Source organism: Mastigoproctus giganteus, chromosome 2 (genome assembly GCF_048544385.1).
Source record: "Mastigoproctus giganteus isolate SK-2022 chromosome 2, ASM4854438v1, whole genome shotgun sequence".
Classification (NCBI taxonomy): Eukaryota; Metazoa; Arthropoda; class Arachnida; order Uropygi; family Thelyphonidae; genus Mastigoproctus; species Mastigoproctus giganteus.
Window position 1 is genome coordinate 70442463 of NC_143576.1, and position 17427 is coordinate 70459889.

The following is a 17427-nucleotide window of genomic DNA, read 5'->3' on the forward strand; positions in this document are numbered from 1 at the left end:
CCCTTAAAATCGGCACAAATAATTTATTCACTAAAGGGGAGCCCAACAACGTTGGAGCCTGGGCTTAACAGCTCCTCAGTTCCAAGTGTTCAAACGCACAAAGATCTGGGGGTTGTTTTCGACTCCAAACTATCTTTCAACAATCCCGTAAACATCATACAGTCGAGGCTGAATTCACTACGCTGGGTCGCCAAACAACAGCTGCTCCACACCACCGACCCACAACTGGTAAAAAGATACATCGTATCAATCCTTTACCCAAAAATACTGTATGCTTCGGAGATATGGGCCTTGGCTGCCGAATCCAACATTAAAAGAATATTCTTTGCCGAATCCAACATTAAAAGAATATTCTCTGCCAAATTCTGGCTTCTAAAATGGGCCAACAGCAAATGTTTTTTTTTTTTTTTTTTGGCATTAGCCAAAAAAAAAAAAAAAAAAACCCTCCGATTTCACTCCTCCATTTGTTCCAAATGCTTGTCCAGCTCAACCTTAAATTTATTTAGGCTACCAACTTCCACAACAAAAGATAGAAGTCTGTTCAAATCACCTACCCGCTGGCTAAAGGCAAATTTCCGCACATCTATTCTACAACTGTCTTTCCTCAATTTTAATCTGTGCCTCCTTATGTTCTTAATCTGAGCAAGAGGAAAAATCCCTTCAGCATTCAGCTTGCTCAACCCATTCAATGCCTTATACACTTCAATCAGATCACCTCGCAGGTGCCTACTCTCCAAGCCCTGCAATTTGCAGAACTTAAGGATTTCTTGGTAAGAGCACCCCTTTGTTTCCCTCACCAATCTTGTTGCCCTTCTTTGTACTCGTTCTAGTAACTCTACATCTATCCTAAAATGAGGCCTCCAGACCTGTACACAGTACTCTAGGTGTGGCCTGACCATTGCCTTGTACAATAGGATATTCACCTCCCTGCCCCTGCTAGCAAAATTCCTATATATCACTGACAAGATTCCATGAACTGCCCTGGCAGCCCCTCTGCACTGCTCAGCTGTTTGTTTTTTTTTTTTTTTTTTTTTTTTTTAGGAGCATTAGCAACTAAGGCCATATTGCTCCGGGGATATGCGATGGTCATTCCCTGACCTTTCCGCATCCTCTGTATTTGGTGGCTCACGGGCTCGAACCCCGGTCTAATCAAGAAGCATGTGCTGCGCACTGCTGCTCCTGCCAACCTGGCTACGGAGGCGCCACACTGCTCAGCGAACTTCATATTTGACTGCACAATTACCCCATGTATTTTTCACTTTCCACTTCCCTGAGTGTAGTACCGCATAGTTGGTACATTTCTCTTCGGTTATTGCTACTCATATGGAGTACTTTGCATTTGTCAATGTTAAACTTCAGTTGCCACTTTTCAGCCCATTTTCCCAACTTATCAAGATCTAGTTGGAGTAGCATACTGTCTTTTCTCTCGTTAACAACCCAGCCAGCCTTTGTATCATCTGCAAACTTGGACATTAAACCTGATACCTTCATAAGTATCATTGATAAATATAGAAAACAAAAATGGGCCCTACACCGAACCCTGCGGAACTCCACTAATAACATTTGTCCATGAAGAGCAGTGTCCATTGATTACCACTCTCTGTCATCTCTCACTCAACCATTCCTTTATCCATTGTAGGGACTTACCCTTAATGCCATACCGCTCCAATTTTTACAGCAGTCTTCCATGTGCAACAGTATCAAAAGCTTTCTCGAAATCCAAGTATATGATATCAAAATTATTTTTAGCATTCAGTTCCTTTGTGACCACATCATAGTATCCAATCAAATTGGTCAGACAAGACCTCCCTTTAAGAAACCCATGCTGTGTCTTACCTATTACTGCAGCCTTGTCTAGATGATCCTGCAATGCTTCTTTAACCAGTGATCCCATTATTTTCCCTGGAACAAGTTAAACTAACAGGTCTATAGTTACTTGTGTCACCTTTTGAACCCCTTTGTGAATTGGTGATACATTTGTACACCTCCCATTCATAGGAACCTCCCCTGATTCCAAGGAAGCTCTCATTTTGAGCAGTGCAGGTGGTGTGCAAGTGTAGCTAACAGGTGACACAGAAGCCTATGATGGATATAAACTGGTCTGTAATCAAAAGAATGTTAGGCAGGCAAAGGCAGAATATGAGAAATCTTTGGTAAAGAATGCAAAGAAAAAGTGCAGAGTTTTTTACTTATGTGTACTCTAGAAGGAAGGGGTTGAATCAGATTGGTCCACTTGATAATGATGGTTCAACTGTTGATGAACCTGCTCAAGTAGCTAACAAACTGAATGAGTATTTTGCATCTACATTTACACATGAGGAGTTCTTCAGAGAGGGAAATGCCAGAGGTGTATTAAACTCTGGTGGTGAACTAAATGATTTTGTAATAACTGAGACAAAGTGGAGAAGAAACAGTTGAAGATAAACATAAGAAAGAGATCTGGAGTTAATGGGATCTATCCAGTTATATTAAAGGAGGCAGAAAAGGAAGTAAGCAAATCCTTAGCCATAATTATCAGAGCTTCCTTGGACTCAGTGGATGTACCCATAGATTGGAGATGTGCAAATGCGACCCCAATTCACAAAGGAGGAGAATGGTGACACAAGTAATTACAGACTTGTTCGTTTAACTTCTGTTCAGGGAATATTAATGGAGGCACTGGTCAAAGGAGCACTGAAAGATCATCTAGACAAGACTTAAGTTATAGTTCAGACACAGCATGGGTCTGTCAAGGGGAAGTCTTGTCTGACCAATTTGACTGGATACTATGATGTAGTCACAAAGTAACTGGATGCAAAAAATAATTTTGATATCATATACTTGGATCTTAGGAAGGTTTTTGAGCAGTGTGGCATTGGGGCAAATTGCTACTAGGGATAAAGGATGGTGAATGGGTGACAACAGAGAGTGGTAATCAATGGCCACTGCTCTTCATGGACAAATGTAATTAGTGGAGTTCCCCAGGGTTTGGTGCTGGGCCCATTGTTGTTTTGTGTATTCATCAATGATATTGATGAAGGCATATCAGGATTAATGTCTAAGTTTGCAGATGATACAAAGGTTGGCAGGGTTGTTAATGACAGTAAAGACAGTACGCTACTGGAACAGGATCTAGAAATGTTGAATAGATGGGGTGAGAGGTGGGAACTGAAGTTTAACATTGACAAATGTAAAGTACAGCATATGGGTAACCCCAGAGTAATGTATCAACTGTGTGGTATTACACATAGGGTGGTAGAGAATGAAAATGACCTGGGGTAATTGCACAGTCAGATATGAAGTTTTCTGAGCAGTGCATGCAGTGTGCAAGAGTAGCTCATGGTGTGTTGTAATGATATACAGAAATTTTTGTAGCAGGGATAAAGTGGTGATTATCCCCTTGTATAAGGTAATGGTCAGGCCATTCCTTGAGTACTGTATACAGGTCTGGAGGCCTCATTTTAGGAACAATGTAGAGTTGATAGAAAGAGTACAAAGAAGAGAAACAAGATTGGTGAGGGGAACAAAGGGGGGTGCTCTTACCAAAAAAGGCTTAAGTTCTGCAAATTGCAGTGTCTGGAGAGAGAGAGGGCACCTGCAAATTGAGGTGTGTAATGCCTTGAATGGTTTGAGAAAGCTCAATGGTGATGGTATTCTTCCTTTTGTCCAAATTAAACACCTGAGGGGACATAAATTCAAATCGTTGTAGTAGAATAGATTTGCAGAAATTTGCCTTTTGCCAGTGGGTGGTTGATTTCTGGAACAAACTCCCACCTGTCATTGTAGAAGTGGACAGCTAAATAAATTCAAAGCAGAACTAGACAAACATTTGGAGTAAATGGATAGGTGAAATGGGAAGGGGTTTTTTTTTTTTTTTGGCTGATGTATAAGCTTGCTTCCTTGCATCATATGCCTCTACTAATGCTAATCTTCTAAGCTGCATGATTCTTTTCATCCTCCAGCAGCTTCTCAACAAGCTGTTGGAGCATGAAAAGAATTGTGAATTTACAGGGCCATTGAGTGAATATGTTTTGGTTGCTGGACAATTTTTTGTAGACTCAACACACAACCATGTGTAAACATCACAGCAGAATTGAGGCATAGCATCCAATGACATTTGCACCAGCACATCTGATACCATCTATCACACCATGATAAAAGATACTGAGGTAACAACAGAGTTAGCTCAGTATATTTTATCAGTGAACTCTACCTATAAACTATCCCTTAGTGTGTGGCTACCTGCTTTATATAGTCTGATACACATACTTTACACTATCTCTGGCAGAGCTATGGATGATGGGGAATGCACTTAATAAAAATGGCCAATCAGCATATAATACCATAATAAATCAATACACAAACTCTTGAGTCTTAAAGAATAGAAAAGGGAAATAAACGTTTTATGATCTGGCAGTGGTGGGGTAGGAGAACGAGTGTGGCTTTTGGTTTTAGCAGAAAAAGGTTAGTAGAAGCATTAAGATGAGAAGCACAGTGTTATTTTCATGCAGACCTTGAAGTCTAACTATAATGATAAGCTGAAATATAAAAGTTTTTAGAATTTTGATTACTATTTATATTATGAACAATATATTATTTTATTAAACTGGCTTTGTACAAACACTTCAGTCACATTGGCTGATGGTTAATAATAAACATCAAGGCATCTAAAACTATGAAGCTTCAGTATACTGTGTTAGTAAACTGTGATAACCTTCTCTGGTAACTTTGCTGTTTGAATTTTAAGTCGAAATATCAAGGATTATTAAAATTAAAGGGGAAAAAAAAAAAAAAATGCATGCAGCAATATCAGTTTGACCACAATGTAAAAAAAAAAAAAAATTACACAAAAATATCTTCTGTTCGGATGGGAATGAAACTCTAACCTTTTTCAGAGAGTGTGGGGAAGAAGTGGTGCTGGGACAATTCAGACACTCAAGTACTATGCTTCGTATAGTATATATAACTAGCTGGGTCATTGCTCTTTGGTTGTTAGGAATCTAATTCATTTCTCATCTAAACTAAAAACATAACATTATCAAATTAAAACCATCCAAATTAAATTACTAATTTAAAACAAAAAAAATCAAACCAATACTGAAGCTCACATGAAAGATGCTTGCAGAGTAGCATAAAGAAATTTAGATGAGAGAAAGATTGCACACCCAGAGAGAAAATTTGAGAAGCCACAGCATCAAGTTCGGAAGAAAAAAGGAGAAATAGGAGTGGAATAAAATTATTCTCAAGAGCCACCTTTGGTGTCTATCCTACCTCCACTGTAATCCGGGGTGGGTCATGCCTAATAGGCATAAAACGTACTTGCTGTTGTGTTGAATGGTGATGATGACGAGGACTACCACTTCCGATGACAAGATTAGTGAGAGTATGGTGGTGCCGCCTCCGAGAAGAGGGAGAAGGTGATGGTCCTGGACTTGAATGTCGGCTGCCACTTCCACTACCACCTCCAGCTTGAATTAAAGTCCCTCCACTGACACTAGGCCCTAAAACATATAAATTCAGGTAAGGCTGTTAGTAACAAAATGCAGCAGCAGCATACACATTAAATGCACTAATAACTGCAACATACAAAATACTGCATTGGTATGGTGATATATGATTTGAGAGGAAATATAGGCTGTTATTTTATGTTAACCCATTAGCATATACATTAATATAATGTCCACAGAACAATAATTTCACTGCATCAGTATACTGTTACACAGTAAACATCTACGTATGATTACTAACATACTTCCACAAAAAGGTGTCATTAAGCATTAAAAATTTTTAGCAGTTAAGAGCCCACTGCAGGGTGAAAGTTTCCTTTTCTCTTTCAGAAGCAAAACAGCATACCATTCATCTTTTGAAAATATAAGACCTTCTGCAACAGATCTGGTTTGATTTTCTGTAACACTGGATGTTAACTAGCCCCCCCCCCCTTTTTAAAGGAATTTATGTGCCCTGTTTAACTGATATAAATTAGTAAGTAAATACAGTATATATAATATATGAACAAAAGTAACCCATTCACAAATATTATGTATTGGGCAAGAAGTTCTCCATGAAGGCATACTAACCCAAAACATATCAATATAAATCTTGTGGACCTGCTTGTGCATCACAGTTCATTAGAAGCAAAAATGGGTTGTTAACCAAAACTTAGAACTTACACAAGAAGATGGTGGGAGATGCCACATCAGTAACTTTAGGGCTATACTAGAAGGACACTTAAAGGGCACTGTTGGAGACACCTTAGAATGCCTGGTTTTATGTGGCATTCGACGGTGCTTCCAATGCCCTGTAAAACCGGGAAAGTAGAGGGAAAGGGCATGAAAACTAGACAGGCACTTCAACGCCAGGTAGGATAACCTTAGCTGATGTTCAGTACTGCTGACACCGTCGGAGGCGTTAAAATTGCCAGCTACTTGGCATTTACATTGCCTGAGAAGAAATTCTCCCTGTGCATGAGGTGGTTGGCCTTCATCTTTTTTTTTTTTTCCAGTAGTTGTTGGCGCATTGGCTTCTGTGGCCATAATGCACCTCCCAAAGTTTTTGCATTTTACTCTGATCCAAGCCTGAGGCGGGATTCAAACCTGCAACCTATTCTGGAGTGCCTATTTCGCAGACAGCTCACAGTGATGACCCGGTCATAGTGGACTGATACGAGGACTCTGAATCCACGCAATCTGGAGCTTCCGCCTCCAAGCGGAAGTACAAGAAATATGTTGTACCGAACACTGATAGGAAGACTCACTCCCAAAGCGAAAACAAGGAATCCACAGAGCAAACTACCACCCAAAATGACAAAGCCTCAGGAAAGCCATGGGATAAACTACAAGAGACCCCTATGGACCCAGCTCTCCCGGAAGGAACCATCCTGGAGCAGTCCCTTGCTTGGAGAGTCTCTTTAAGGAGCCAACCAACAGGATTACAGCTGTTCTCCGCACAGAGATCGTCTCCATTTGGATGAAAATGGAGACCATCCTGGTACAAACTCAGCTAGAGAAGGAAACTGCCACAGCAAAATTGGAGGTCCTCCAAAACAGTGGGGCAAACCACATGCTACAGTGCGCTCCCACTTATTCACAGGCGCTGAGGAACAACATCAACGCTACAAATGGAAATCGTCCTGCAGGTCAGGCTGGAATAGCCCCCAAGAAAACCCCGATCACCAAACCACACCTAATAATATTGAAACCAACGTCAAGTGAAGTCCACCAAATGAGTGAGGAAGTGAAACAAACAGTAATCGAAAAGCTTAAGGATGACTTCAAACACACGAAGATTAGATCTGTCAGAAAGACAAGAAACGTTAGAGTTATAATTCAGACTGACACAGAGGAAGATCTACGGGGAATACTACAAAATCCTAAAATACCCTCCTTAGGCCTCATAGCTGAACCTCCTAAAGAGAAAGGGCCAAGCATACTAATATTAGGCATCGACAAAGACGTGACCCCAGAAGAACTTGTTCAGGAGATTTATACCAAAAACTGCCATCAGCTACTCACAGGCGATGAGCCAAGACAACATATTATACTAAGGTATAAAACAAAGCCCAGAAATGGAAATTCTGCTAACTGGATCATTGAACTGTCTCCGGCCACTTGGAAAATCCTGAGCCAACAGTCCAGAATCTATGTAAACTGGGGCAGCCACCGTTTCAGAGAGCATGTGGCTGTTCCCAAATGCTTCCGGTATTGTCGCTTTGGCCACACGACTCACACCTGCAAGCAGTCGCAACCCACTTGTGGTCATTGTGCCAACACTGGGCATGAATATAAGAATTGCCCAAAAAAAGCGGAAACCCCGGTTTGTGCAAACTGTAGGGCCATGAAGTTACAATCAGATCATTCTATCAGGGACAGTAAATGCCCTGTTTACATTAAAGCAAAGGGTGCACAACAATTGAGAATCAATTCAGGAGAGTAATAACAACTACTATAACATGTCAAAGGTGAAGATAGCACAACACAATGCACAATGCTCCAAGGCTGTCGTAGCACAGCTAGTTAAGAAAGCTAAAGAAGAGAAGCTAGACCTACTTCTTCTACAAGTGCCCTATACACATAAATATCAAGTTAGAGGGTACCCACTACAGTTTAAAATTGTCCAAGTGGATGGTGAAACTCCTTAAGCTGCCATCGCTGTTTGTAATCCTGACCTCACTGTAACTAAGATAACAGACCTGTGCACAAACTGGGCAGTCTGCACCCATATAGCATCATCCCTAGGGGAATTTTACGTAGTATCCATCTATGCCCGACCAGGAGAAGACATACTCCCTACAATACAATATCTTCAGAATCTGCAGCAACAACTACCAAACGCCAAACTTATATTAGGCCTTGATGCAAACTGCAGATCACCTGCCTGGCACAGTGAGACACCAGAACGGAGAGGAACAAACAAAGGCCAGCGCCTAGAGGAGTACATATCAAGCAGCGACCTATCCATTCTAAACAGACCAAACCAGCCCCACACCTTCTCGAACACTATGTGGGAAGCTAATATCGACCTAACCCTTGCAAGTCATTCCATAGCAGGACACCTCTCTCCTTGGGAGGTACAACAACACTGGACCACTTCAGATCACAGAGTGTTAACTTACAACCTCCACCGATCACTCCAAATGCAACATGTCACACGACTTTTATTACCAAGATACGCCATATCAAAAGCGGATTGGAAACTTTTTAAGCAGCTGCTAACGGAGAAGGCAGAAAACTTCCACCCCAATGAATTCAACCTAGACCGGCATCAGCGAGAGGTAACAAAAATAATCACAGAAGCGGCAGATATAGCCATCAAGAAGAAGATGCCCTCCCTCAAAGCCGTTCCTTGGTGGTCGCCCGAGCTCACAGATCTCCGGAAAAGGGTAAATAGTGCCCGCAAGGCATTTCAGAGGGCACGTAGATCCTGGCCACAGGCAGAGGTTGATGTACTGCGGCAACAGTACCGTGAGGTCAGAAATGACTACACAGCTAAAATAAAGAAAAGAAAGAAAGCCTCATGGGAAAACCTAGTAAATATAGAAGGAAATGCTAACCCCTGGGGAGTGGTGTATCGGGTCACCACAAACAAACTCCCCAGAGGGGAAGTCGTAAAGGCAAACGAGACAGCTCAGGAAACCTATACCAGAACATGGAAATCCTCTATTGACAATATCTTGGACCATATCTTCCTTCCTGCAACCGAGCCTCAAACCCAGGAACAAAGAAAACTATGTGAGAACAATAACACATACACAACCACAGCTGTTGAACCTGCCTTCTCACCAATGGAACTCAGCATAGCAGCAAGAATGAAAAATAGAAAGACCCCTGGTATAGATCAAATTGAGCCCGAGATGCTCAAGGTGGTGGTAGAAACTATACAGAACACAATATTGGGACTCCTCAACCGATGTCTCTCGGCGGGCCACTTCCTGGCCTCATGGAAAACGGCATGAATAAAACTTATTTTAAAAAACCCGACGAAACCACAAGGAATGCCAGGGTCGTATAGGCCAGTCACCTTGCTGTCAATCTTCAGCAAGCTCTTCGAGCGCCTTCTCTACCAAAGAATCGAGAACCACTTCCAAGAATCAAACCTCACGTCGCCTAATCAATATGGCTTTAGGAAGGGGCACTCGGCTGTAGAGGCTCTGGAAAATATTATTGAAACAGCTAAAAACTGCAACACAAAATACTTCCTCCTAATATCGATTGACTTCGCAGGAGCCTTTGATTCTCTCTGGTGGCCTGCTGTTCTGGAAGGCTCATATCACAGGAGACTTATATCGATGCCTCAAATCCTATCTTGAAAACAGGCAAATCACTGTTACCACTCCATACGCCTCTGTTTCTAGGCCGGTCCACAGGGGCTGCCCTCAGGGTTCTGTCCTGGGGCCACTCTTGTGGAACCTGGTCCTAGACGAGTTCCTTAATTTGGATATTCCAAATGTTAAAACCCAAATGTCAATACCTCGGAGTGATACTTGACAGAAACCTTAGCTTCAGCCCACATCTCTGCTACCTGAGAACAAAAATAAGAAGATATGATGCGAGCCTACTGGCCAGAGTCACTAGGAAAGATTGGGGCCTGAAGAAGAGGGCCCTTGGCATCCTCTATAAGACATTCTTTATCCCAGCCCTAGCCTATGCAGCTGGGGCCTGGTACACAAAGACTAGCACAGCTGTCAACAAGAAAAAACTGGAGATGACACACCGATCGATATTGCTCATAATGACAAGAGCTTGCTGCACTGTGAGCACCCACGCGCTCCAGGTACTGGCGGGATGCCTTCCCCTGGACTTGGAGATTGCGTGCTGGGGGTTGCTGTACCAACATTCCAAAGGAAAAATAGTCTCACATATAAGATTCACCACAGACTATGGCAAAATCGCTGGAACCTCACTAACAAAGGCTCCATTACTAAGAAGTTTATACCGGATGTAGGACAAGTTTATCCACTCTCCCCAGCCTGGTTTTCGCCCGGACTCAAAACTACCTACCTATTGACCGGACATGGCTCATTTAGAAAGAGGCTATATGACTTTGGAATCGCAGCTACTCCGCAGTGCTCCTGTGGACAGGAGGAGTCCTCGGAGCACCTGGTATACGAGTGTGACCAATACGAGGACCTCAGATGTCAACTATACACCAAGATTCACTCTCTTCTTCGAAACCAGGAGGACATCGTTCTACAAGAGGAAGAGACCTACACAGCATTCACACTTTTTGCGCAAAATCTGTTCACAAGACAACGGACCCTACCCTCCCCTTGAGTGGAGGTATTCCAAAAGTTCACAAATCACGAGACAACAGCCATCCCTCAATGGCCCAGAGTAATGGAAACACAACTAAGACTCTGACTCAATTTGTTCAAAGACACCATAGAAGACCAGAAGAACCCCATCTTGCCCTGTTGGGCACCTGGACTAAAGGACATCCAAGGTTGTCATATGACTCAACATACACTGTTTCTCTCTTGAACGGTGCTTTCTTTCCCTTCTAGTGGGGAGAGGGGGGCTTTGCCCCCACTCCTTCCCTTCCCCAAATATCTTCCCTCTGGTGGAGCACAGGCCTGCTCCACTGCAATCCCGGGGCCATCCTCTTCATCGGCCCCATACTTCCTTTTCTTCCCTCCAGTCTTCACACCCCCTTCACTGTTGACTTTCACAGCATTTTCAGCCCTACGCGTCCAAATTTAACTACATCAAAATTTCCTGCCCGACCCATTTAGGCATATAGAAAATATTATTTCAGCGTATAGCCCCTCGCAAGCATCTAAATTATTCTAACAAATGCTAATAACTAACCTCGAACAGCACTTTTTTTTTTTTTTTTTTTTTTTTAAGGTTCTAGCCACTGAAATCCCAGGAAAGTAGGTGGCAGGGCCTGCCAGAGTACTATATAGGTAACACCCGGCCGGCCTCCCCGTGGCGAGGTATGGTAACGTCGGGTCCCATTAGGGGCCCGGCGGCTAACAGGCCGGATGAACAAGGGCACAACATGCTAAATACCACATGACCCATATACTTTTAAATCCCTGGCTTGTCCGATACAGTGTACATATGCGGAGATGGGAGAAATCCCAGGAGCCGTTAGACCCAAATATACCTATACCTATACCTTTGGGTTGCCAGGCAGGCACTTTACCTATCTGGCTAGCCCGGTCGGCTAGGCCTTCATCCGTTTGTTTATTATTATTTGGAGAAGATGATGTTTGACACCAATAAATTTATTTATGAGGTGGAAAAGGAGGCACGCATTGTTCAACACGGCATTAAAGGATTACCCCACAGAACTAACAAAGGGTTTTAATGACATTTAGAGGTGAGGGAAAGTATTAAAAAAATCTTTTGATTGCCATATACATTTAATTCAAATTTGTTGTACATAGCTTCTTATTTCTCAGAAATTTAATTTTCGACTAAATACTAATATTTATTCTAAAACATTGGATAAATTTTATTGTAATTATATTATAGTATTTAGCCATGAAAAGGTGCCAACACCATTGAAATATGTAAAAAGGAATCCCTTATTGTCACGCCTGAAAAAAACTCTCCAACTGCTGTCGTTTCCACTCCCTCTTCCATCTCACAAGTTAATGTGTCTTCAAAAACATATCCATCCCTTCTCATAAAAGTATGCAAAATGCAACAATTTTTTTTTTATTTCGATAGCAGAGTGGGGATTCAGTAATAGCTAGAGTGAAAAATGTGCAACTTATTCGTCAGTATTCAAAATGTGCATTTTATAAGTCGCCTTGCTCAAATACATCTATAATTGAAAATTCTTCACTCACTTCTCAAATTTTTTGATGGGTATGGTCATATTAAATTTTCAGTCAGTCCAAAAGCTATGTCCCTTATAAAAACAAATGGCATTGCCAGCTCATTTGTACAAAGAAAAGCTCTATTTAACAGCAAATTAAGTTGTTTCATTAGAAATCTTCATTCAAAATTTGAATTTTTAAAAATGTTCAAATCATGTGCTCTGCCTTCAGTACCAGAGTACCTGCCCACCCACTGATGATAGGCCAATAGCCTTGAAACATGTCTGGTGGTGGTACTCACTGAGAATAAGTAACAATAGTCTTCTCTATTAGTGAAGCGTTACTTATTCGAGGTAGTGCAATATCATGGCAACTCGTCGTGAAGGCAGAGCACAATATGAGAAAGAGCAAATGATGCCTACAACAACTACTTTGTAGTTTCTTAAGAGTTGTCTATGGTGTATCCACACACCAATATTATATAGATATTAAACTCTTAATGTATTATGCCTTGTGCATTTAGTTATTTTAAATATTGTCATATACACTTTTTGGCATCTCTCATATTGTGTGATTATCTTCACAACTGGGTCGTCATGTCTGCAATACCAGGGTACCTGCCCACCCACTGATGATAGGCCAATAGCCTTGAAACATGTCTGGGTGGTGGTACTCACTGAGAATAAGTAACAATAGTCTTCTCTATTAGTGAAGCGTTACTTATTCGAGGTAGTGCAATATCATGGCAACTCGTCGTGAAGGCAGAGAACAATATGAGAAAGAGCAAATGATGCCTACAACAACTACTTTGTAATTAGCATTAGTAGAGGCATATAATGCAAGAAAGCAAGCTTATGCAGCATCACCAAAAAAAAAAAACAACCTCCCATTTCACCCGTCCATTCTTTCCAAATGCCTGTCCAGTTCAGCCTTAAATTTATTTAAGCTATCAACTTCCACAACAAGATGAAAGTCTGTTCCACCAATCAACTACCCACTGGCTAAAGGCAAATTTCTGCACATCTATTCTACAACTGTCTTTTGTCAATTTGAATCTATGCCCCCTCAGGTTCTTAATCTGAGCAAGAGAAAGAATCCCATTTACATTCAGCTTGCTCAACCCATTCAAGGCCTTATACACCTCAATCAGATCACCTTGCAAGCGCCTACTCTCCAGGTGGTGCAGCTTGCAGAACTAAAGGCTTTCTTGGTAAGTGCACCCCTTTGTGCCCCTCACCAATCTTGTTGCCATTCTTTGTACTCGTTCTAGCAACTCTACATCTTTCCTAAAATGAGGCATCCAGACCTGTGGGGGCCTGACCATTGCCTTGTATAATGGGATAATCACCTCCCTGTCCCTGCTAGCAAAATTCCTATATATCATTGACAAGACTCCAAGACTTGCACTGGCAGCCAGACCATCTGCACTGCTCAGCAAACTTCATATTTGACTGCAAAATTATCCCCCAGGTCTTTTTCACTTTCCACTTCCCTGAGTGTAGTACCACACAGTTTGTACTTTTCTCTTGGGTTACTGCTATCCATATGCAGTACTTTGCATTTGTCAATTTTAAACTTCAGTTGGCACTTTTCAGCCCATTTGTCCAACTTATCTAGATCCAGTTGGAGTAGCATACTGTCTTTACTGTCGTTAACAACTCTGCCAATCTTTCTATCATCTGCAAACTTGGACATTAATCCTGATATACCTTCATCAATATCACTGATGAATACATAAAACAACAATGGGCCCAGCACAGAACCCTGGTGAATTCCACTAATAACATTTGTCTGCGAAGACCAGTGTCCATTGATTACCACTCTCTGTCATTTCCCACTCAACAATCCCTTTATCCATTGTAGCAACTTACCCTTAATGCCATACTTCTCTAATTTGTATAGTAGTCTTACATGTGCAACAGTATCAAAAGCTTTCCTGAAATCCAAGTATATGATATCAAAATTATTTTTGACATTCAATTCCTTTGTGACCACATCATAGTATGCAATCAGATTGGTCAGGCAAGACCTCCCTTTAAGAAACCCATGCTGTGTCCTAACTATAACTTCAGTCTTGTCTAGATAATCCTGTAATGCTTCTTTAACCAGTGACTCCATTATTTTCCCCGGAACACGTTAAACTACAGGTCTATAGTTACTTCTGAACCTCTTTTGTGAATTGGTGATACATTTGCAGACCTCCAGTCCATGGGGATCTCCCCTGAGTCCAAAGAAGCTCTCTTAATTATGGCAAAGGGTTTGCTTACTTCCTTTGCTGCATCCTTTAATATAACTGGATAGATCCCATCCATCCATCCCAGGTGCCGTCCTTATGTTTAACTTCAACAATTTCTCCTCCATTTTGCTCTCAGTTATCAGAAAATCACTTAGCTCCCTGTTAGAGTTTGATAAACTTCTAGCATTCCCCTCATTGAATAACTCCACATGTGTGAATGTAGATGCAAAATACTCATTCAATTTATCAGCTACCTGAGCATAATCATCAATAGTCAACTCATCTATGTTTAGTGGTCCAATCTGATTCATCCCTTTCCTTTTAAAGATGACATAAGTAAAGAGCTCTTTGCTGTTTTCTTTGCATCCTTTGCCAAAGATTTCTCATAATTTGCTTTCACCTGCCTAACCTCCTTTATGACTTGATTACAGACAGGCTTATATCTGCCATAGGCTTCTGTGTCACCTGATAATTTATATGCATCCCATACATTTTTCTTCTCTGCCACAAGCCTCATTAATTCATCTGACATCCATTTAAGCCTGAACCTTGAACAGTATTTCTTAGTAGGAATAAAAAGCCTAGCAGCCTCCAAGATTAAGTCCCTGAAGTCTTCTCATTTAGAATTCAACATTGGTAACATCATCAGTTGATCCCACTGTACAGAATTTAAAACTGTCTGAGACCTCTGTAGTCACCTTTACGAAAGCAAAAGCCCTTCCCTTTAGTGTTGATGGTAGTTACATCTTTAAGTAATTCCCATATCGGTACATTGTGATCAATGTCACCTAGTGTTTCAAACATAATATAAAACTGTACTGTTTTTAACCTATTTGAATTTGCTGGATGAATCCACCATCATTGTTTTCTCTTTCTACTTGCAATCAACTATATACATAAATACATAATACATCTAACTTGAACAACATCCATCTTGAAAATGAGACTAGAAAAAGTGAGACGCTGGTGGTATCCAATGCAATATTAGAAATGTCCCTTTTAGTTTGAAACAATCTGATGTTAGAAACGCTACGTTTAGTTTGCTGTTTTGGAGGCATTTACAATTCCAGCTGACACTGGCGCTTTAAGTGTCCATCTAGTATAGCCCTTACTGTGTTTGCAAATGGAACTTTTCTGAACCACCTAACTAATTATGTTAGATGTTATTCAAAGACGGAAGAAAACTGTGGGGGGGAAAGCCTGAACAGCCTCATAAACTTATGGAATATGTTGAAAAAACCATAAAAGGGTTCATTCATGCCTCTAATTGACTAATTGCAGTGCCTTGCAGGTCACCTGCAAAAGGCACTGCAATTAGTATAATGTCATGGTCACCAATGTGAAATGGCATTTTGAATGGTTTATTCCTGATTTTCATGGACTCAAAATAGTGGCAGAAGGTACCACAGAGTCAATCTCACTTGACAGTGTTTAATTATGGTGGATATGTTTGAGTTTGGAAATTGCCTGGAGAGTGCTTCCTACTTGAGTATCTCATCCTGACCATGAAGTGTGGCAAAAGCAGTCTGATGGTATGAGACTGTTTCAGCTGGTTTAGACTTGATCCTTTGGTGTCTGACACCACAAAGAAATTTTGGAATGTCAGAACAGGCCACAATCAAAATGGCATTCTTCCAAACTGGCTTTTGCAGCTGCTTTGCTAGAAGAATGAAAGCAAATTCTGTCCTACACCTTTCATATTAAGAGCTGTTTTTTGCAACTACCAGCATGTCTCCAAATACTTTTTTAGTTATATAGCATATCTATCTTTTTGCAAAAATTGTTATCATACTTGACTAATACAAAGATTGATACATACCTAAAACGTGAGTGTGGTGCTGTTGAGGGGCTAAAGATGGAGGAGAAAGAGTGGAAGAGCTTGAGTGGGAAGGATTTTGTTGTGACTGCTGCTGCTGCTGCTGTGCTTGCTGCTGTTGACTATATGATGAGTTTCCTCCAGCCTGATCTTCTACATCAAGTGGTGTTGTCAAGGGGGGTGGAAAATGAATATTGGTTAAATCTGGGAGGGATCCAGTATTGTTTGCTATAGGTACATGTACAACGTTGGATTCTTCCTGAGATGGGTAAATACTTAAAAATGAAAGGGGAGAGGGAGAGAGAGAGAAAGAAAAAGGCAGTTAACAGACATATTAGAAACAAAAAAAAAAAAATATATATATATGCAACATTATAGCAATATAAATTACAGATACAGTGAAATTCAGTTATAAAGAGAAAGGGGGTGATGATTTATTCTTGTTATGATCAACATACAGCACAGATTAATATTTTAAATGAACTACTCTTTTACCATGTGGGTAATTCAAATTTAGTTATTAATTTAAGCTTCAACCATAGCCCTAAACTTAGTATAAGTGTGATATTTTGGGTTTCTTTCACGATCCCATCATCAGATGTGATGTTAGCACTGGCCTTAGTAGAGGCATATGATGCAAGAAACCAAGCTTATATAGCATCAGCCAAAAAAAAAAAAAAAAAAACCCTTACCCATTTCACCCATCAATTCGCTCCAAAAGTTTGTCCAGTTCTTTCTTGAATTTATTTAAGCTATCTTTCACAATAACAGATCGAACTTTATTCCAGCAATCAACCAACCCGTTGGCTAAGAGCAAATTTCTGCAAATCTGTTCTACAACTGACTTAACTCAATTTGAATTTATGCTCCCTAATGTGTGTAATCTGAGCAAGAGAAAGATTCCCATCAGCACTGAGCCATTCAAGCTCAAACCATTGAAGACCTTATACACATCAATCAGATCACCTCACAGGTGCCTAGTCTAAGGAAACTGCAATACTTGGAGGGGAACAGGCATTCTTGCGTGTTATCAGACGCTCAGTCTAAAACACTGACAGATCCAATATCTTTCTATTTTAGAAGATGTTGGAGAAGTCCAGTTGGCTTGCCTCCCTAAAATCCACTCGTGCA

The 17427-nt window shown here is 41.0% G+C and overlaps 1 protein-coding gene across 2 annotated transcripts in view; it reads right to left on the reverse strand.

Annotated features, from left to right (window-relative positions):
- Nucleotides 1-17427, reverse strand: part of LOC150089331 (CREB-regulated transcription coactivator 1-like) — a 507055-nt gene that overhangs the window by 197716 nt on the left and 291912 nt on the right. Inside the window, exons 9-10 of one of the 2 annotated variants that reach the window (XM_090368506.1) lie at nt 16300-16571; nt 5299-5480 (exon numbers count right to left, since the gene is read on the reverse strand). In XM_090368506.1, the coding sequence (XP_090224632.1) occupies nt 5299-5480; nt 16300-16571 (454 nt within the window). Of the gene's footprint in view, nt 1-5250; nt 5481-16299; nt 16572-17427 lie in introns of both variants that reach the window. The other variant, XM_090368505.1, reaches the window with a different exon arrangement.